The following is a 23345-nucleotide window of genomic DNA, read 5'->3' as shown; positions in this document are numbered from 1 at the left end:
TTGGTGGAGGCATCTGCCAACAAGACAGGTATTAATGAGCTGTTGAAAAAAATGTTTTTTACCCATTGACAAAGAAGAAAACTGCATATTTTGGAGGTTATTATAATATTTTCTTTATTTGATAGAAAGCACATTCATCACCTGATTTATATCAAGAACAAATAACTATTTTAATTAATAACCCACCATAATTGAACACCAAATGTTTTTGATCTGCAAATCAAACGGATACAAAGAAAAAGTCTGAAAATCTTTAGCTTTCATCTGTGATGCACATTTCTATACCTCTGCACCCACAGCTGGTGATGTGCTTGTAGGTGTGCTGTACAGTAGAGAGGTCAGAACAATGCAGGGTCACTGTTCTCTTCACTGAGCTCTGCTCCACACAGCATGCGCTATGCTGCACTAGCAAGTCACCATGTAACACCACCCTGTTTCAAGAGACCAAGGGACGTATAGGAGGAGAGTGAGATAGGATGGAGGAGGCAGGAAAGAAAAACTCACAGGTCTTGCTCTTGACAGCTTGATTTAGTCTCACCTTGGCTGAGATGAACACTGGCCCTGACACAAAGGCATCTGTATGACAGTGCGGCAGTTGTCAATGGTGATGTTGATACTGGACATCTTGGGAGCGCATCTCTGCTCGCCTTGAGGTGGAAGTGATGTCGTACAGGAGGCCATGATAATGAAAATCAAGGAGTACGTGGAGACAGAAGGGGAGGAAAAAAAACCATTCAGGACACAATTTATCTGGATCATTTTTTGTGGAGCACCCAAACGCTACTTGGTGCACACAAATTGTAACTCATGCTCATGTTGTCATTGTGTGTATGCAATATACAAAAAGCTTTGTTTAACTCTCAGGACAGCTTGGGCTTTAAGACATGGACTCTTCTAAAATCTTCATGTGTATCAAATTGTAAGACTATGAGTCATGCTAAAATTAAAGATTTATGGTTTTGTAACCCAGACCATAAACAGTAAAGTTCACAGTCTAAGCCCCAAGGGGTGTGGCTAAGAAGGTCATCCCATCCCCTTGCACTAAATATGTGCATGTAATCCATGAGCATATCACCAAGATCAGGAAGGCAGATTAAAATAGTATTTCTATCATATTAATTTATCCATTTTTAGAGAACCTCAGAAATGTACAAAAAAAAAAAAAGAGGAGTTTGGTCTCATCAAGAGGAGTCAAATGTCGAATGCTTCCTCTAAGAAATCATAGCATGCATAAATTCATTTAATCAAATCAAAGGTGCCCTCTGGAAGGTAGAATGCTTAAATGTGTGTTCAATTTAAAAAAAAACTGAAAGGAAAAAAAATGTGTTTCAAGTACGTAACAAAGCTAGTTGTTACATTTTTTCCTTAGCTTTACTTACATGTATAGCAGCAGTGTTGATCATCCCAAATTCTGTCCTCCTGGAAAATAAATTCCAACATTTAAGCTGTTCGCTGAGTTTCTTCTTTCAAACCTTTAACTATGGTCTGACACCAGTGCATCAGATTTTATGGGTGTTTGTAAACACTGCAATATTGCTGCAGTCATTATCACATTATCAAAGTAAATGCCCTTGATGCAGTATTTAGTTTAGGGATCACTGTGTGGATTTTCAATACCTCAGAGCAGCTTTGACTGGGACAGACTTTACTCTCTGTCTGAATGCCCTCTCTGCTGCAACTAAATGTCATGCAGGGGTGGGCAACATCTGTCCATCTGTCACCCATCTACACAAAGAAAACATAGAAAACGCAGCAAAACAATGTTAACTTGGCTGATCAGATCTGTGAGAAAGAACTCTTTTCTTTGCCGAATAAACAAAGAATAGATTAGTGAAAAAGACCAGAAAGAAGATACCATACCTCGTACATTTGTCCATTATAGTTGCATATCTTCTTGGCTGGAAAACAACAAATAACAACAAGCTCTGAGTTCAGCTTAAGAAAAACAAATATCTGAGTCAGGTAACAGAAAAAGATTCACTTTAGATCAGTGCAAGCATGGATTTTGCTGTTAAAAAAGGTAAATTACATATCAAATATAATAACACTTTAACATCTGATAGCTTTGGAGTCTACAGTATGATTTAAAATAGAAAAAAATGAAGAAAAACATTTGAATGAGTAGGTGCCTTTGATATCTTTTGACCTGTACTGTGACCCTTATACCATACATTAGAATTGAGAAAAGATGTTCTTACCACACAACTGATCACCACAGCAGGAGGTGGTTACTAAAACCTCACTGGGGCCACAGAGAGGAACTTGCTCAGGAGGTTTTGGAAAACACTCCTCAGTCCCAGTCTGGTTGTTACATGTGCACAGGTTGCAGTTGGACTGCCACACTTCACCAGGCTGGGAAGGCAAGTTCAGGGAATATATTTCTGAATCTACATCCCTATACAGACGAGACTGAATTTTTTTCACTCTTGAAAAGATACTTACAAATTTAGGCTCTCCTCTTGGTCCTTTGCAATCTGTGGGGGAATAAAAAGATCAAAGAAACTCACTTCACTCACTAAATTCCACACTTGTGAGTTTCAAGAAGAAATAAAATCTTCTAGTTGTCACTGTAACCCCCCCTGTAGTGCAAGTTACTCACAGGCACAGTCAGATACACAGATATGTGAGTGTGGTCCAGCTCTAAACAGGTTGCTGGGGCAGAAACAACCTGCAGTGTTCATTTCAAGGGAGGCTCCTGGATAACGCACTCTGAACAGTCAAACCCAAGAAAATACATAAAGGTGAAAAGCCAACCTACAGTGGTTTTATTCAGACGAGAGTAATTGACTATGTGCACGTTAGCATATGCTACTTCCGGTGCAGAAACTCCTGTGGGGAGCTTTGTTTCCGGTGTCCTATTCGCGCCCTGTTTACGGTCCAAAACAAGTTAAGCAAATGAATAAATCAAGCGGCGATTTACATTTCTATAGATGTCTCGGGCATTTACCCAATATATCTGTAAATGATGTTCATCGACTTGTCGATATTTATCCCCGCGCCTCAGAGCAAAAGATAAAAGGGATTCAAATGTTATATTTCTCAGCTGTCCCTCGTTTATCGCGGGTGTTATGTTCTAAAAATAACCAGTGATAGGTGAAATCAATTAGCCAATTTTATTTTTTGACATGCAAAACGTGTCGTGGACATACAGCACTGCACTTCAGAGTCACACTGCTAGCATCGATTCTGTACTGTACAGGAGAGACGTCACGGAGGAGATCGTCTGCAGCGATCAGGACGCAGGACACAATGTGCCGTAAAAAAAATAAGCATGCAAACTTGCACTAAAAAATCCGCGAAACAGCGAGGTGAAAGGTGAACCGCGTTATAACAAGGGACCGCTGTAATTTTGAAGGCAAGTCACAACATACCCTTCGTAAATACTAACGTATGGAAACCGTTACCAACAATCGTTCATTTTTTGTGTGGCTTTTTTCACGGTTTGTTAACATGCTGTGTAGGTGTGTACTTGACTAGCTGATATGACATAACGGGGGAAACATCTGGTTTGACTATTCTTCACCTGTAGTTTGAATGCTGAACATTTGCCTGTTTAAATCATAAGACCAGTCACTATACAGAGATGTGCTTCTGAATGTGGACGATGTGTCTTCTGCTGCAGTGATGCAGTTCTGCTTGTGTTGAGTGATGTAAACAACTGATCGATCTAAACTCTTTAAAGGTCAAAATTGATCATTAGATTTTTTATGACACAACAGTGGTGAGTGTTCCCACCTTCTGCTCTTTGTAACTTAACGCGATCTTTCCGTTTTCGAGTTTTGGACATGATTTTGGAGTATATCTTCGCAGTAGCGATTGACCGCAAAGTAAAGCTACCGGAAATGTACAACCCCACATCCGGTCTCAAACCAGGAAGATGGCATTTTCTCGTGCACAGGGTCAATTGTTTAATTGTTCTGGAATTATTTATTAAAAGTGCTTTTCTTTTTGTTTTTTTTACCCTCTATTGCAAAAATCATCCTGCTTGTCATGACATTCTTTGTAGACCAGCCCATGTGGACAAAGCACATCTGAAAAGTGATGGAGGACACTAAAGTTAATAATACAAGTATTATTTTCAGGAAGAACTTGAGAAACACTGGTCTATTAGACAACTAGAGTTAAGCTGATTCACCAAGATTGTAAGTGTAAGAGATAAAAGTTGCATACCACATGATCCATTAGTCAGTCCTCTCCAGTCAATACAGAAACCTGCATTTTTACATTCTTCAGCAGCTTGTGCCAAAATATTACAAGAACCATTAGGATTCAGGCAGGAATCAAAGTGGCAGTTCTTCTTTTTAAGTTTTAGATCCACATGCTTGCTGCAAGTGTCAAAAACGCTGAGAAAAAGTACATTACACCCGTGTTTCATTAAAATATGCCAAGATAAGGCAGCTAAAATTACACATTATTAACATCAAGCCAACAACAAAGAGAACATGCTACAGCTAACTACAGGAAAAGCATCATTCTGTTTCCTGTCTCAGATTTACCCCTTAAACATGTATCAGTGAGCAGTACGTATTCCAGCACAATCCCTTGGCCAGTAGTATGTTAGTGAAGTGCAACTTACGGGTGGAGTAGAAGTTCACATAATGGGCTCAGAGGGCAGGGGGGAACAGGTGGTGTAGGCGGTGCTGAAGTTGGCCCAGAAAGACAGGGTACATCACTTGGTGCAGGATTACAGGCAGGCTTCAGAGGATGTGGATACACCCAGTCATAGGCCGTCTTATCACAGCATCCGTCATCCTCAATCTGCCCTCCTTTGCGAATACATGATGCTCCACCACACACACCTGGAGGGAGAATTGAGAAAAGTGCAGATAAAAGACACACACACACCTACACCTACAGCTTTCTATCTAGTACCCACCACATTGTCCCTGAGTGTTGTTGAAGAAGTGCTCCATGGCCAGATTGACCACCAGGTTATGAGCCGGGCTGATGGAGACATAAGAACGGATCTTTGGGAGATGAACTGACACCATGTACCCCGTGGTCTCAAATCTTAACCCATGCTCTTCATATGGTGGTTGTATCGTCACATTGTTCAGAGAGGCCTAAGGCACATCAGATCTTTGCTAAAACATCTTGAAATACTTTCTGCAGAAGAATGTAAGCTTAAATAGACACATGTGGCATTTAATGCAAATACGAGTTGTGTTATATTCTACCTGTACTGTAAACAAATGTGGGTCGATACCGAGTATGACGATATTGTTTTGATATCTTAGGATGATGTCTTTAGCACAGGAGCCATTGTTGCCTGGCATGCAATAGGAGTTGTCCACAGCAACGGTAAGATTATGGCGTGGTGAACGCTCCTCCGCCAAGATGTAGGTGCACGGATCCAGGAAATCAAAATAGACTCCTTGAAAAGAAATATAGTGAGGCTCCCCGTACAGCTCACACTGGCCTGGGAATAGAATGGGAAAAACATAACATGTGATTTGAAAGGTAGGGGCTGAAAATATATCTGTAAAATTATATTTTAGATAAGCAGGATCGCATGTTTGTCATGATTTTCTATCAAGACAAAAGAAGAACATTTAGAAAATGACACAGGGCATATTTTTTGCAGACTGATGAGCCAGTCATGCATTAAGCATTGAGTCATTGCCCAACTGGGAGCACTGTTCTCTAGTTCAGCGGTCCCCAACCTTTTTTGCACCACGGACCGGTTTATGCCCGACAATATTTTCATGGACCGGCCTTTAAGGTGTCGCGGATAAATACAACAAAATAAAACTAGTACCGGTACTGAAAAAAAGAAAATTTATTCATAACACACGTGAAAAGACCAAGGAAAACCGAGTAAACGATAAAAATGATAACAAAATAACACTGAAAAACGATAAAAACCCTGAAAACTATACATTTCACACCTGAGCCTCAACTCTCGCAGCCCGGTACCAAACGACTCACGGACCGGTACCGGTCCGAGGCCCGGGGGTTGGGGACCGCTGCTTTAGTTAACTGATTACACATGCTTTTGCAGGCCTTATTAATATGTTGAGTGCTTATTCTTCTATTAGTCAATTTTCAGTTCATTCCTCTTATATATATATATATATATACACCGTGTGCGGAGAAATGGCTGGTTTGTTAGAGGTTATCTCCTGTTACAAGATTTTTAAGTTTTTCTCCCTCACTGTTGCCAAGTGGTGCTTTTAGGAAACTGTGGGCTTTCTTTCAAGTACCTGAAAATAAGTACTTTTTGTGAACTGGTACTATATCAATGGAATGAAAAACAAAACATCAAAAAACAAAAGCAGAATCACTTACAGTCACACTTCCATGTTTCACAGCATCCATCAGAGACCTTTGTGGCCTGGCCTCTTGGACAGTTGGGAATTATAGGCTCTGGACAAGCCACTGATGCCAAAATGATCTTTCCATTTACACAGCTCTTATAGAAGCAGTCTTCTGTCCATGTCTCACCACAAGCCCAGCGTTTTCTATTCTTCTGGTCTACACATTCACACACTGGTGGTATGATTGTAGACATTGAAGACATGGAAAAACACAAACGTAGTTGCATCATGTACAGAAAGGACATCTAGGATCAATGAAGAACAGAGAAACCTCACCCTGGGATGTGGACCCTTGTGTTTGTGTTGCTCCCGTGCCTACAGTTGTAGACTCTGATGTGGTAATCTGTTTCGTGGTGAGTTCACTGACATTTATTTTTGTTGTCAGTTGTGTCGAAACAGCAGATGTCAGTGAAGAAGTGGAACTCGTTATAGTTGGAAATGAGGCGGTGCGTGACCAGGTAGTTTCTAATGTTTGGTTAGCTTCTGTAGAGGTTAATAAGGTTACTACGGTAGGTGAGGGACTTGTCAGTGTAGTAACAGGTGAAGTAGGTGTAGGCTGAGAGGTGGTAGTGAGCATTGCTGACCATGTTCCTTTACTAGTGGCAGCATTAGTCGTTACTGACACTGTTGACCATTGAGCAGTGGTAGCTGCTGAAGCTGTTGGTGTAGAGGTGGTGGCCATAGTTGACCATGCATCCGTGGTAGTTGCAGTATTTGCTGGTGTAGAGGTGGACACTGTTGACATTGCTTCAGCAGTAGTTGAGACATTGTTAGTGGTAAATGTTGGTGTAATGACAGTGGTCGAAGCAGTTGTTTTGGGAGTACTTGTTGCAGGTGTGGTAACAGGTGTAGCTGTGGGTGGAGGTGCTGTAATAATAGAAGTGGTAACAGATACAGAAGCCTTAATTGAAGACTTTCTACAGGGCTAAAAAATAATCTTCAGTAGTTACAGTAGTTCATTTTATGTTACCCACATCAAAGCAGTTGCAATTCTAACGTCATTTAAAAATATATTTAGTAACAATGTAATAGTAAAGGAATCCAAATTGTCACTCAAACTTACCACAATAAATTCTTCCATTTTCACACAAGCTGGAAAATACACAGAACATCCAGCAGTGTCACCTCAAATGTAACACTTGATTTGACATTTGATGATTACACTGAAAATGTTGATATTTAGATACCATATATACTATGAATAGGTCAACGTACCACTCAGTAGAGTTGATTTTCACCACTTGTCTAGGTTGTACAATTGTGTCATTGAAGTAACAAGAGCAGTCCTTCAGTGTGGTGCATTCTCCACTATTCTCATCATAGTATGGAGTGTCTTTTGGACATCTGGGGTAACAGCCTTTTCCAAAAATAAACAAAAAGAAAGTATTTTACTTTAGAGGATCTAGTGAGTTAAACAAGCTTCACATCTCAGTATATGTCAATAAAATGTGGTTTGATGGCCTTTAGATGGCCCTTAGTTTCCATGTTTTTTTTTAAAGCTTAAAGTAAATGAGTCACATTAATTTAATATAAATTTATGAATACTCTCCTTCAACTGTGGGGGAAATCCTAAAGTTTAAAAAGTACAGCATCCACGATTGTTAATTTAGAGTGATAATCAAAACAAAGCTCATAGCAGTAGCTCACATACTGTATCTTACGTGTATTTCAGTAGTATTTTAGCAGAAGAATATTTGGTTACCTTCCAGTTTGTGACTGAGGTTGTTTCTTTTACCGCAGGTTCTCATCTTACCACAGGCTTCATAGTGCCAAATACTCTGTCCAGGCTTGTTGTAGTAGTCACAGTAAATTGCTGGTATTTAGAGAGGTAAAATATAACAGAATAATTATATTTTTGCCACTTTTAATTTTTTTTCCATAATGATCATTACATATTATGACCGATTACCTATTAATGATGTAAACATAAACATATTTTTAGTTTCTGGAATGTATGTGCCATAAAAATTAAATCTTTGTCGAGAAAATGTATCATAGTTCAGCTAAATCTTAGCTAACTAGAAAATAGGTTCGAGGTTATGTAAAACTAACTGCATATGTAAAAAAGGTCCCAACTCACGACACAGGTCAGGTCAAGTTATATTTTCTGTTTACAATTTCAATAATGATCTAATCCTGTATGAATTGGATTCTTCATTATATTCAGTGATTTTTTTTTTATTAAGTACATTGGCCACACTGCCTTCCAGGTGTCATTAAGACCAAGTGTATTTAAAAATAAGAATAAATTGACTTAAAATATAACCATTGCAGATATAATGTAAACCAAGCGTGTAAAACAATTAGAATTAAAATTAAGCACATACATTGTAAGGTATGTGTCACAATAATCAACTCTTTAATCAGAAAATTATGTCAAAAAAAACCAAAAACTTCCCTGCCGATAGCTACAGAATTATATCTAAAAGAAGACTCCTAACTTACGACACAGGTCAGGTGTTCTCCACTTTACACAGACATCCTGGCCACTGCAGGCCTCTGCATAAGCTGCCACAGCTGTGCAGTAGCCCAGGAACTTCCCTTCAAACTCACAGGAGCAGGACTCAAGTAAGCAAGCCTGATAGTAAGGATTTGGGTCCACCTGGGGATTTGAGAACATCCGAAGGTGTTCTTAACATGTTTTATGTATGGTATGATATTGCAAAAAAGTTGGATAAAATTAAAAAAAGAAAAAAAAAAAGAAAAAACCACATACTTTCAAGTGACAGTCTTTGAAAGTGTCTCCTTTAATTATCATACAGCGCCGCTGGGCCCAGGCTGAGCAGTAGGAGTTGCGATCACATGGAAATATATCAGCAGTTACATCAGAACAAGGAGGAGTGGCTGCCTTCCAGCTGTTTCCAAAGGCCATTGGACTGGATGCCACTGAAAACAGATTTTTGTAAGTCATTTATTTGTTTATTTATTTTTGCAAAGCTTGACTTTTTGATTTATGACTGTATGATAAAACAAAAAATGAGTTTTACTCACCTGCTGAGCCACTTATCTGCAGGTCGTTCATCTCATTGGTGTCAAAATTCCCACACAGGCCACAAACTTTGCTCTGCAGGCGTTCCACAATACAGAGGTGATTAAAATGTCAACAAAGTATGCATAAAATCTTCATCATTATAACAGCAAATATGCAACTTCCAGCTGAATATTTTGTCAATAGAGAAATGTGCAGATTTCCATTCCTCACCCTCCAGTTTTCATGCAGCTTTATGGTGAGCCGTGTGTGTTTGTCCCAGATGAGAGTGATCCCACTGCTCGGCACTGACACTATGACGTAGAGTCCTACAGTGTCGATACTGTAAAGTGAATCCTCCTGCAGAGTCCAGCCTTGCTGCAGACGTTTAGTCACCTTCATGTCACTCAGAGTCAGGGTGACTTTGCCCTTGTTGGATCAAAGCAAAAGAATTAAAATCCATATCTTGTAACTGACAAACTAATATTAAGTATCTTCTACTTTATGAGAGCCATTGCCATCAAAGTAAAGCTTGAAAATTCAATCATTAATGCCACTTGGTCAGCAAATTCATCGCAGAAAGAGATACAAACCTGCAGGTTCAGGACAATGGAGCGAGAACAGGTGAGTACTTCTTCACAGCAGGGTACGCTCTCCACTCTGACAGAGAAGCTGCCGTTTGGTTTTCCACAATAATCCTAAAAAAATAAAATAATGATAAGACAGGTAAAGTGATGTGTAACTGGGATGCAAACAATTCTACACACTACTGGGCTTTTTATGTCAGTTTTCGTGCTTGGTCTCACCTCTACAAGTGTATACTGGCAGTGTCCACTAAATTGATACCATTTAGAGTCAAAGGTCTGATAATGTCCATTTCCATAGACTTGACATGTCCCGGGACACGGCTCATCTGTGCAGTCCCACTGACCCTGACCACAGACACTGCAAGACAGAGACACGAAACCATGATAGTTTGAGGATGAACTAAATGTTGTCAGTTAAATAGTAAAGTGCCACTTATGAGTGTGTTACCAGTTTTTACAGTTGGTTTTTACAGTCTCTCCTGCCCTGAAGACTTTACCACTGAACACACAGGTGCAGTTGTCCCTTGATACACAGTTTCCATGGTGATCTTCATATTGATCATGTGGGCAGTAACAACCATTCTCGCAGACTTTATCATCAACCTGAGAATAAACCGAAGAACGTTTTATCACAGCCTAATCATAACTCCAAATCCATCTTAGACAAAGTGGTATACATTCGAGCTGCAATCCAGTGACAGCTATATAAAAACTATAATGAGAAATATTAATAGAACCAGATTTGAATTGTTTGATCAATGGATAATCATCCTGTACTAAAAAAAACTGTCACAGTCTGGCGAGGGCAGACTGTAGGGGTTGACAAAAGGACCCAAAACGCAGACTCCAAGAACAGGGAACAGAACTTGAAATGTTAACAAAAAGCGAGCCGTTTAATATGGCTGGTAAAAAAAAGGTACAAACAAAGGGCAAGGCAAACTGAAGCAAAATTAACACAAACCTAAACTGGGAAATCTAAACAAACAATAAGAAAAACCTGGACAAGAAACTTGGAAGCATGGCATAGGAAACATGGCGTGGACAACAGACGACCTGACAATGACACACTGGCTGTATCCCAATTCAGGGTCTGCAGCCTTAAAGGCCGCATTTTAAGGCCGATTACGTCACCGCGACGCGACGAAGGCTGTCCCAATTCGAAGGCTGCTCGAAATGCGGCCCTCAAATGCGTCCTTCATTTCCCTGAATTTTAAGGACGTGGCGGTGTAGACTTCGTGGCCCAACATATCCCAGAATGCATAGCGCGGCGGTGGGTGTGGATAATTTTGAGGAGGGGCGCCTGAAGAGTAAACTTTAAGTAAGTACTGAATATCATGTCACTTATTTATGTGCAAATGTTTAATAACGAAGAACATTAAAACATTACTGTTGGCCACATGTCGGCAAAGTTATGTGACATTAGTGACGTTTGTACTAACTTGGTTTTAAAGCCTTTACTTTAAAATATACGCCGTTCAATAGCTGAGCTTAATCCTACAGAGAATGATGAGAGCTCATGTAGAAACAAACAAACAAATGAACAAAAGATTTTCTCCTTCATTTCTGTCAAACAAAGCTGTATGAAACCTTTCCAGCTGTTAGTATCATGGTTGCTAGGCAACCTGGGCAGCGCAACGGAGGCTAGACCGTCCCATTTCACAAGCCTCGCACTTCCGGCCTTAGCGGTCTTTAACTACGCGGCCCTTGAGGATCGTTGAGGCAGCGTACTTTAAGGCTGCAGACCCTGAATTGGGATACAGCCACTGAAAACAGAGGACTTAAATACACAGGAGGTGATTAGGGGAAGTGGGAACACATGGAGGAACAGCTGACTGACATGCGCCTAACGACAGGACAAGGGAAGTGAAACTAAATACAATGAACAAAGAACACACGACTCCTTCAAAATAAAACAGGAAACATGAGACAGACATGATAATACAAACTTGATAACATAAGACACGCAGCATGAAACACAAAGGGTGAGGGAAACTTAAATACAGGGGAAGAAAACACAAGGAGTCTAATAACCAAATGAACTTCGCTAATCTAATGAACTTAAACATAAACAACATCCAAATAAACTAAAACTTAAAACGCTGGGTCAACAGACCATGACAAAAACAAATAATAATAATACATGTCAGCCGTCTAAACACAAAAATTATGAAGGAGGAATCCAACAACAACAATAATGATAATGATAGAAAGCCATAAAATGATGATCCTTTGACCTACCAGTGGTTTGCTGAGGCTGTCACAAGTTTTCTGAACTGTTTTAATGGGGTTCTCAGAGCAGTGTACACAAACTTTCCCATTTTTGCATCCTGGTCATTAACACAAAACATAATATTGTGCTATGTATTATATGACACATGGTTGTTTACAATGGCATTGTATGCATATTCACCCTATTGACATCACAGAGGATACTAAAACTGTGGATAAATTGATGATTATTATTTGTTATAATTATGTTTCATGTGACATGTGCGCTGCTGTTATTGTGTATATATATATATTTATATTTCTTCATACATTCTTATATATTTCTATACTGTGTATTGTGTATTTTGTTGTACAGTTATTTTATTTTCAACTTTAATTTATATATTTTATCTTATTCTTTACCAGTTAAATTTACCCTTCATTCTAATTTGTGTTGTACAGTTATTTCATTTTTAACTTTAATTTTTATATTTTATTTTATTCCTTCCTAGTTAAATTTACCCTTTTTAATTTTCATATTTATTTCCTATAAATATATTTCCTATAGGTCACGAGCAGTTGTCTAAGCATTTCACTGCATATCGTACTGTGTATGACTGTGTATGTGACAAATAAAATTTGAATTTGAATTTGACTACAGCAGAAAAATATGGATTTACCGCAATCCTTAGAACAGGTCAGCTTTCCATTCTTACAGAGGCTGCAACACACCAAAGCAAAAATGTTTACATAATTGACATTGTAGCATTTTTAAATGGCTTTATGTATTGAAAGAAACAGCTCACCACTGCCGTCCATTGATTAAAACAGGCCCTGGAGGAGCTATACCACCATAGTGATGGCACACACAGTCTGCCTTTGGAGTGCAGGTGTTTCCTTGGTTCAGGTATGTTCCTTTTGGGCAGCCACAGCCCTCCACAGGAGAGTCATCCACCTCGCAGGCAGGGCTAGGTTCAGACAGGGAGCGGCATGTACGGTTGAAAGGTTGTATGTCATAGAAGAACTCTTGGTTCTTTGGACATTCTGGAGCTGTAATACAACACTATGATTAGCAATCAATTATTCTTCAATAAAGTGTCATCTAAAGAGTGGACAGATTGTGACGAAATGAAGTGAACAGTGTAGTGTAGAGCATGAACTTACTGCAGCTGGTAGCTTTCCTCCAGTCACCAACTAAAACCCCGAGACCGGCACAAGCTTTGGCATAGCTGCCCAGAGCAACGCATAAGCATCTCTCCACATTCCAGCCGCAGTTACAGGTTCTTTGGATACAAGCCTACAAATAAACATTAGTTTCATCTAGATATTAATCTTTCAACCTCAGTTAACTCTTGACCATTTATCAACAAGGCCAAATCTCTTCTTACTGTGTAGTACTGGTCAGGTGGCACATGTCCATGGCACTTGGCAAATATTCCAGTTGGGTTGTTTAACAGAGAGCACTTTTCATTAGCAAACATTTCTAGAAAAATTAAATTGAATTAGATATAAAAAATAATAATAATTCCCTTATTTATCAACTTGTTACAAAACCTAAAGGGTTTACCTAAAAATAATTATGCCTACTGAAAGCAGTGACACTGGTCTGTTAAATGTAGACAATACATTAGAAATCCAAATCTGACTATAACCTGGAACTTCTTCCAGTATCACAGTACATTATGGGATGTTACCCCAGCCTCTTTCGTTTGTTAGAACCATGTATGTAGTTTCAACTCTGTGTGATATAATATAATATTGGACTAAACATTTTCTAGCAATAAGATTTGACGAATGTAGGAAAAATAAAAAATAAATGGTCTTTTGTTGTTAGTATAGACATTAACTGTCAGCTTTGTATTTAAGCTAGATGCCAGTGTGAACAATACAGGATTTATTTGAATCATTAAGTGGTACCATTGTGAGTGTTGATGCAGGTGGTGGGAATATTCACTGCACAAGTGCCCAGACTCCAGGACAGAGCAAAATGTTCAGCAGAGTTCTCGATGATGCCATTGCTGCTGGTGAAGTCGTCCGTGCTGTCCCCGTTGTTGTTGCCACAAAGACCTGAAGGAAACCCTGAGTGATCAAGCTGGATCATGCCACCAATGGTGCTTTTAATGTAATTTTCTTTCCCCAACCTGACATTGTGCCCTCGTGTTTTGTAGGAGCAGAGATGTAGAGCTGGATTTCTGGAGACAACTGGACTTGGATCTTAATATCAGAGGATGTCTCAACTTGGACGTGCATTGAGGACTGCCAGTAAATTTGAACATGATCTGAAAAGTAACAGGTATGCAGGCAACCATCAAATGTAGTCACAGGAAAATGAAAAACCTTGCAGTTGACCAGACTGTTTACTTTGCCTTACCAGACTGATAAAATTCACTAATCTCTTGGTTTTCAAAGTGCACCATGTCATTTTTGAACGTATACGTTTCCTGAAAGTCCGAAAAGAAAAGTATTCAAATTTGAGCAGACTCTTCCCGTTTGTCATTTAGATGCTAAGTCAGTGCCCAAACACTTGGCATACCTGATTATGCTGGAGAACAGCTTTTTTCAGTGACACATCCTCATCAGAAAACTGAATCAACACTGTCCAGTTGAGATACTGCAAATGTCATTAATTAAAATACAAAGAATTTATAACCACTCACAAGAACATAGATCCATGTTAGATAAGAGTGGAAAGGGCAGATTACCTGTAATGCCACGAATGCACATTTACCAGGGACCCCATATTGTTTGCCATCAAATGTTGTAACAAATTGTCCTTCAATCAGACATTTTCTTGGGCAGACGTCTTCAGAGCAACGCCACTTTCCACCTTCACACAAACTGGGGGCAGGTTTAAACGTTAGATAAAGAAATTGGTTGATGATCTAAAATGTAAATGAATGATTGGAAAATATGTCTTAGATATAAGATGAAAGAACAACATTTAAAAGAACATATATCAATGGAATATTTGCTAACACCTATTGTCTAGACTAGTTTTAGCACTGTTGCTGCAAGTTTGCTGTTCCAAGTTGGCTTCACTTTGTAAGTTAGCTCAAACTTACAAAGTGAAGCCAACTTTGATGTCTAACTGACCAAGCTTTTTGTTGAGGATCATGGTTGGTAACAAGATCTGTCTCTCTAGCTGCAACCCATTAAGTGTTTGATTAAGTTACATTGCTTGGTTTTTTGTTTTTTTTGGGGTGTTGATGGTTTTCTGTTCATTTTATATTTGTAGTTCTAGCTCCTGGTCTCGGTAAGTGTGTCTCCTCCGTGTTCCTTGTTTCATATCCAGTCATGTCTCAGTGTCTCTGAGTCGGTGTCTTCGCAAATGTCTCAAGCTTCCTGTTTCACTTTGATGGTCCTTATCCTATGTCAGTGTATTCTGGTTTGCTTCCTCCCTGTCTCGTGATGTCTGATTAGCCCCAGCTGTGTGTCCCTCCTGTTTCCCATTCAGTCGTTATCCCTCTGTGTATTATTCCCTGTGACTTCCTCTGTTGCTGGTTTGTCTGCGTCTCCTGTGTATTACCCGCTGAGTTTCTTCTCCCCATCTCAGGCTTTTATGTTTCATGTCTAGGTTTCTAGTCCCAGGCTTTTGTTCCTTTGTGTTATTTTGTAGTTGTTCCCAGTTTAGGTTTTGTTTTAGTTTAGTCTGTGCCATGCTCAGCTTTGTTTCTATTCCATATCACCGACTGTAAATAAAGCTCACTTTATTTGCATTTCAAATTGACCACAGCCAATCAGAGAGGTCCCGCCCCTGACTATCTCTGATTGGTTTAGTCCACGATAGGGGTGTGTGTCTGTTGTTGACCACACGGAGAGTTGCAGAGATGGGTTTTTTTTGTTTGTTTTGTTTTTTGTCACTCGAACAGTAAGATTTTGCGACCAAATTAGTGGCACTCTAGAGCCCTGACTTGGGTCCTTTCTTTCACCACTTCACGTCTGCCTCTGTTGCCATGGCTGTAGGTTTAAGAGGTTTTCAGTTAGTTTCTTCCCAATTCACCAGATCTGCCTCCCTGTGCATTTGTCCACTTTAACAAATGAATATCAGTTTGATGAGTTGCACACTGGATTAGATACAGAGAATAGGGGGGACAAACTGGGCCTTCAGCTGAGCAACCTGATAATGGCACCACCAGCTAGAAACCGTTCTGAAGATGGTTTTGAGGAAGACTTCAGTCAGACTTAATTTAGGTATGGTTTTTAATTTTTTGTTGGTCACACCAAATGGGCAATCGTGGCTCAAGAGTTGGCAGTTTGTCTTGTAATCGGCTCGGACAGCCTCGGTCGTTGTGTCCTTAAGCAAGACACTTCACCTGTTGAACTGGTGGTGGTCAGAGGGCCTGGTGGTGCCAGTGTCCGGCAGCCTCGCCTCTGTCAGTGCGCTCCATGGCAGCTGTGGCTACAATGTAGCACACATCACCAGTGTGTGAATGTGTGTGTGAATGGGTGGATGACTGCATGTAGTGTAAAGGGGTCCTTGGAAACTAAGTAAACTGCTATACAAATACAGGCCATTTACCCTTTTACCTCATATAAAAACTGTTTTTCAGTCTACTTACCATGACTGACACTTGGTGCTACGTGTCTGTCCAGTTAAGTAGGTCTGGCCAGCAAACACACAGGGGCAACTGGCTGGATTCACACAGCTGAAGCCAGGAAAGTGATCATTAAGCAGCTTGCCTAGACACATGTTTAGTACCGCCTTAAAACACAGTTAACAAAAAATAAAGCCATATAAATTATTCTAGCTGCTAAATGACTGAAGATCTGCTCACCATCCGGGCATACACAGGAGCTAGTCATATCCTGGTTGGTGACCTGTGGGTTGGGATTGGAGCAGCTAGGAACAAAGGGGGCACCTTCTGCTTGATAAACCAGATTTCCAGGACAGGTCGTCTGACCTAATTTCACACAAAAAAAAGACAATATTTCATTTCAATTTTTAATTCCCAGTTAAAATAAAGTTAAATTTAACGTAACTAAACTCAACTTTTTTCAAAATGCTAAATCTGATTAAAGATCACCTACCGCATTTGGTTATGGAACTCGTTTTGTTCCAGAAAGATCCCCTTTTTCCAAAAAGCTGCCCAATCTCTTTGAAGAAAGCACAGCTGATATATTTGCTGTCTTCATAGCTGTAAATGTTCTTGTAACACAGCTGAAGGTAATGAAGCCAGCTTAACTGTAGATAACCCGTGATGTGGGAGAAGAATTGATTGCAGACCTGCAAATACCAGAGAAATAATCTAGAACCAACTGACAGAGTCCACGTGTGATGTAAACATTTGACCTATATTTTATGATTAGGTGTTTGGAAATACAGCTGATTGCATAGACTCCCAAATGTTACGCACTAGGAGATAACTAGAAGGTAATTTCACTTATAACCTTGCTACATCAGACATCGATCCTCTGAAACATGTTGGCAAAAACTGTTTTCCCTGTCAGGAAAAGCCACTATCTCCACAGCACCACCAATCAGGGAACAGAGATTAGATCATGTGACATCTAAACGGCCCATTTATCACTTTGTTCAGATTGTCTCATAATTGTCTACTAACTTCATGTGTAATTTCATATCTTAACTTAGTCACTAACAGTGTTGGGAAGGTTACTTTTAAAATGTATTCCATTACAGATTACATGCCCCAAAATGTATTCTGTAACGTATTCCGTTACATTACTCAATGAGAGTAACGTATTCTGAATACTTTGGATTACTTAATATATTATCATGCTGTTTACAACTACATGAATGTACTATTGCTGTGATTTATTACTGTTACTGAAGGTCCGCAGCTCCGAACCGTAGTAAAGGGACCTCTGGCTAATACGGTGGGTTCTGTGTCGGGCTCATAGCCGAAAACTAGCTTTACTTTGTTGTCTGGGTCAACTTTGCTAGCGAGAGACAGAGAGAGGCGTTGAAAGGCTGCTCCAACAAAACTTATTGTTTTTGGAGGAAAACACGAACACGGTGTACAGTCGAGTCTTAATAGCTTACTTACAACTGGGCTCGTCAGGCACTCCTCTTGGCTGCAGTAGTTATTATTATATTTACATGCTTCCAGCTCCCATTTTTGCTCGATGACAGCTCGTACTTTTCCTTTTTCTCCCTGCCTCGCTCACAGACACATAACGTTTATGGCAGTCCATTCTCCCTGCAGCACGGACTACACTGCCTATGATGCTACATTCTTTAGAGCTATACCTGTAGCATTCTGCCTATTAGCTTAGCACAACAACAACAGGCGCTCTCTCACCCAGGAAACACAGAGAGAGAGAGAGAGAGAGAGAGAGCGTCACCCCGTAACCATGGCAACCGTAACGCTGCCGCCTGGAACAACAGAACGTAGCTGTCAAACAAAACCCAAACAGTCCTGACCCGCCACAATATGAAACAGGGAAGTACCGCCGTGTAATCCATTTATTTCAACAAAGTAACTGTATTCTAAATACCACCTTTTTAAACGGCAACTGTAACAGAATACAGTTACTCATATTTTGTATTTTAAATACGTAACGGCGGTACATGTATTCCGTTACTCCCCAACACTGGTCACTAAATGCCAAGCATGGCATTTAATGACTAGCAATAATTTCATTGGAGATGAAGTGAATTTGTTCATTCTGGACATAGAAACCTGAAAAAAAGTGTTTACATAACAAGGATTTTTCCATCACTTCATACAGATCAGCAGAACTTACTGAATTAGGAGCTGACACAGAATCTCTGGTTTGACACGTGTCATCAGGGAGCACGCTCTCTCTGACCAGCTGCTGCTCATGGTCTGAATGCAGAAAAACACGTTCTTTTAGGAGACTTTGTGTAAACAAATACCACATTTTTAAAAAAGCAAATTTTCTGTAAGAAAGTATTCATTGTAATTATGCACACCTACTTTGCACTAAATTGACACTCCTTTGACTTTTTGAACACATTTTACTAATTTATGGTCAATAATAACCACTATTTATAATCATCTACACTGTAACCATTACTCTAGATCAGCGATTCCCAACCCCCGGGCCTCGGACCGGTACCGGTCCGTGAGTCATTTGGTACCGGGCCGTGAGAGTTAAGGCTCAGGTGTGAAATGTATGGTTTTCAGAGTTTTTATCGGTTTTCAGCGTTATTTTGTTATCGTTTGTATCGTTAACTTGGTTTTCCTGGGTCTTTTCACATGTGTTATTAATAAATCTAATTTTTTCGGTACCAGTACTAATTTTATTTTGTTGTATTTATCCGCAACACCTTAAAGGCCAGTCCGTGAAAACATTGTTGGGCATAAACCGGTCCGTGGCGCAAAAAAGGTTGGAGACCGCTGTTCTAGATAGTACTATTGCCTATTAATTACAATAATAATAAAATGATTAAGATAATTACATGATATACTGTGTTTTCCACACAGTCCAGTCATGTCAGTGCTCAGCTCTTGCCTCAGCTCCACCTTAACAGTAATTCATACAAAAACATTAGATAATGTAGTAATTCAGAGTGTATGTATGTCAGCTTTCCTGATGTCTGAGTGCTCTCACCCAAAGAGTGTCTATTCCTCCAGCTACACTGTGCCAGGTGACTGAGAGAGGCAGCAATGAGCTCCTCAGTCTAGTGTAGATGCCATACTGAAAAATATGCTGGTAGGTGTGATCATATGGAAGAGAAACACTGTAAATAGGCAGAGAGAAGCCTCGGTTCAGGAATTTTACAGTATAGACAGAAGCCAAATATCAAAAACATTTACCTCGCAATTTTGAACTGTAAAAACATCACGTCTCAAAGGTTACTCTTGTCTTTACCTCTGGCCTCTGGTGTTCTTGCTTCTTCAACATTGATTTAAAAATAATCTAAAATAGCAATGTATGTTACACGTCCTCCAAAACAGTAAATCATACATTTTAAAAATTCTGTGGCGGTAGTGACCAATCACATCACAATATGGAAACTGCCACTTCTGGCATAATGGCTTTAACTGAATGTAACCTAAAGAAAATATAGACCAAAAAGCAAGATGACAATTCATAAATTCTATTTTAATTTTTCTTCTTTAAGATAGTTTTGAAGGCCGTTACCAGGTAGGATAGAAAACTCAGTGCTGTACGGGGCAGATAATCATTTCTGTGGCTATATATTTTTAATAAATAGTCTAGAGGCCAAACCTTTTGTCCTCCACCAGTATGCTTCCATTCTGAAGGACAGTCCTGACTTTATTGATGATGATCTCGACTTGCACCACCAAGCCACTGTTCCCTCGGCGTATAGAGACGTCGCATTCAACTCGGTTGTGGGTGAACCGAGTCAGGGTGAAGGGACAGTTGGAATGCACATAGAATCCTGAACCTTGGAAAGGCTGGACGACTCCACTGCCGAATGTCCTGCAAGTGTCTGATCACAAGAAAGTTCTGAAAGTGAGTGAATTATAAAATAACTAAAATTTTAAAAAGTGAGCTATAATATTTTAGTATATCAAAATTATTATAATTTCTTGTAGTTCTTGCAAAGTTTTCATGTTCACGTGAAGTACCATCAAAGTATAGTAAACAAATGTTGCATACTCACATTTTTGACTTTCACTTGTTGCCATAGATTCACCTGTGCCAAAAGCTAAGATGAAAAAGGAGAGTTAAAGCAGATATGAACGTAAAAATAACACGAAGACTTAGGAGATATTTTTTACCTGAACAAAAAAAGCAGAGAGTGAGCATCCATCGCTTTGAGCTCATGATCCCTGACGCTCCCTTGCAACAGCTGTAGCCAGGAAGAAGTCGAAAAATAGCCAACAGACAGCTTATATAGTCTGTGTCAGTACTAACATGTTGCTCGAATGACCACATACATAATGCCATCACTTTAGGGCACATTGCACTGAAGTGCACTCATTTCCTGGAGATCTAATCCTTACCCCAAAGCTTAATGCGAACCTAATCTTACCCTATCTATTAAACCTGTCTTCACCTTAAAGTTATGATGTAATGATTTATTTTATGGGGAATAATTTGTTCCAGCAATGTGGCTATGAGAACAGATTTAGCAACAACATTAGCAAGAGACGTACACACACAGAGAAATTAAAAACCCAAATAGATTTGATTTAAAGAAACTGAAATAAGCAGTTTCCATCCAACAAAACCATCTTTCTTTAAATCAAGTTTCAGTATAGGAAGCCGTTTTGGTTTTATGTGTTTGCTGAGGTCCATTACACTTAAACATATTAATTTAAACTTAGGTTTGGCTGTGAAACTCACTTCCTGTAACTGTAACTGTAACTTAATATCACCAGGACTGTGGTCCGACAAGGTTGAGAAATCCCCAATTCCCCTGTTATTCTTTCACTTTCTAAGGCCCTGTTTTAATCCTTTGACCTTTGACCAGAAGTCTCCTCCAAGACGCTGTCAGCCTGGGGCAGACAAACCAAAATGAGTAAACAAGTTTATAAAACTGGTTTAATAGAACAACTTTCCAATATTGACTCAGAACCTGTAGATGAGTACTATGAAACTAGGCTATACTTAAATGTTTTTATATAATTGAGAATTAATGTGCTATATTATATCTCACGTTTGATGTAGACAAAAATTTGTGTCATTTCACATCCTGAAAAATTCTAAACACAAATTCATTCAAAGACTTTTGTGGTTTTTGTTTCAAGTTTTTGGTTTAAAGGTTAAAGTAGATTTGGGGTATGATGGGACATAGTTGTAATTTTGTTAACTTGGGGTAAGAGGCTTGAAAGTGCATTAATATTAAAAAGATAGCCAAACATACATTTCTATTTGTGTATGTGTGCCCAGTCATCAGAGCAGGGCTGTCAAACTCATTTTAGTTTACAGGACACTGTAGCTTTTCTCTTTGATACTTTAAGCCCTGTCATTCTCATTATCTGGACATCCAAATGGTAATGAGAAGCAACACATTGGAATATTTACATATCAAGGTTATAGAAAGTCATTAGATTTATCAACAAAGTTGCATTGTTAGAAATAGTGAGCTAAACTGAAGCATAATCATGTAAAGAACAAGAGAATAAGGTGCCGAAGCTGAGATGGATTGTATTTCTACATTAAATAAACACACCCCGGTGTTGCATACATGTGGATGATGCTTCCAGCATGTGAGAAAGTTTTTATCAGTGCAAGTTATTATTATGTACTGGGGTGTTGGGTAGGGTGCTAAGCATGTTTTTCCACCACACAAAACACATGCTTATACTATAATATTTTAATCACAGTACAAGTAACAGTCTGCAGGTTTGCTGTCAGTAGATTAACCTCCTAAGCCCGAACTCTTCCACGGCATGCTTTTTTTTATTTCTGTTTGATATTTGGGCACATTGGGGCCCGATGAATGTAAAAACAAAGAATTACCAGATTTTATTTTTTTTTTTAACATTATTTTAGTTTTTATGAAAAATAAGAGCCACATATGAGGATATTTGTTTAAAATTTTGATAGAACAGTAGCAGTATAATGTCCTCGTAAGTGGACATCAGGCCCTTGTAGAGCAAAATTGAGTATTTTGGTCTAAATAACCCAAAATGTGATGTCCACATATGTGGACGCCAGGTCCTAGGAGGTTAAGTATTTGTATTATGGTCATCAAAATAAATTGATTGTCTTCATAAAAGTGCTCGGGGAAAGTTTGTTAGAAACTGACACAGCCTAGCTAAAGGATACAGTGTGATCCAAACCAAACTTGTGAACTATGAGTCATTCAATAAACGGTTTCACGTCTCCTCCGGTCATCCTCTGTAAGTGTAACTGTAACCTGATATCACCTGGACTACACCCTTGGTTGGTCAAGAAATCCCCAGCTACTCTATTGTGTCCAACTCTTACTCTTGTACCTCTTTCACCACTCATAATTTTCTAAAAGCAGAACAAGGAAGCATGGACACATTTATCTGGGCATGCCTGTAGCCGGGTCAAAAAGGCCCAGACCTCTGTAAAAATGAAGTGCAAAGTTAAACAGTGTCATGGTTCAGCCGGTTGAGGCTGGGTTTTGTTTTTCTTGTCCTTTTTCCTTTTCTACTTTCCTCCTTGTAATCATTTTTCGGTGAAGCTGCTGGGATGGCGGGATGTTTCTGTCCAAGTGCTGTTTGGAAAACTTGATCACCAGTGTTGGTCAAGTTACTTGAAAAAAGTAATCAGTTACTAATTACTGATTACTTCACCCAAAAAAGTAATCCCGTTACTTTACTGATTACTTATTTTCAAAAGTAATTCATTACTTAGTTAATTTACAACCTGAATAGGTGATAAAGCGATAGA

General features: G+C 39.3%; 1 protein-coding gene across 2 annotated transcripts; it reads right to left on the bottom strand.

The window, feature by feature from the left end:
* Positions 1–102: 102 nt before the first annotated feature.
* On the bottom strand, positions 103–23087 carry LOC146499749 (mucin-6-like). Of its 2 annotated transcripts, XM_085137968.1 has the most exons (44): positions 20756–23087; positions 20638–20682; positions 20238–20463; positions 19617–19746; positions 19465–19528; positions 18786–18868; positions 17109–17304; positions 16856–16981; positions 16640–16760; positions 14783–14918; positions 14614–14691; positions 14452–14521; positions 14222–14359; positions 13998–14147; positions 13469–13563; positions 13245–13377; positions 12887–13130; positions 12761–12801; positions 12111–12199; positions 10321–10475; positions 10092–10230; positions 9879–9983; positions 9520–9714; positions 9309–9381; positions 9034–9203; positions 8763–8919; positions 8020–8130; positions 7533–7674; positions 7381–7409; positions 6594–7184; positions 6289–6489; positions 5178–5419; positions 4877–5063; positions 4577–4799; positions 4171–4343; positions 3962–4031; positions 2600–2709; positions 2443–2474; positions 2199–2352; positions 1861–1898; positions 1618–1725; positions 1380–1419; positions 539–647; positions 103–431 (listed from the first exon to the last, which is right to left on the bottom strand). In XM_085137968.1, exons 1-44 carry the CDS (start codon positions 20937–20939, stop codon positions 254–256), a joined length of 6081 nt encoding a protein of 2026 aa, XP_084994094.1. In that variant the 5' UTR covers positions 20940–23087; the 3' UTR covers positions 103–253. The 2 variants fall into 2 exon arrangements, with proteins under 2 accessions (XP_084994094.1, XP_084994095.1); XM_085137969.1 differs by lacking the exons at positions 17109–17304; positions 18786–18868; positions 19465–19528; ... (2 more) ...; positions 20638–20682; positions 20756–23087 and having other exon boundaries at positions 106–431; positions 16640–16726.
* Positions 23088–23345: the final 258 nt, after the last annotated feature.

This window comes from Neolamprologus multifasciatus, chromosome 17 (assembly GCF_963576455.1).
Source record: "Neolamprologus multifasciatus chromosome 17, fNeoMul1.2, whole genome shotgun sequence".
NCBI lineage: Eukaryota > Metazoa > Chordata > Actinopteri > Cichliformes > Cichlidae > Neolamprologus > Neolamprologus multifasciatus.
The sequence above is the reverse complement of the archived record's forward strand: the minus strand, read 5'-3'. Positions and strand labels throughout refer to the sequence as shown.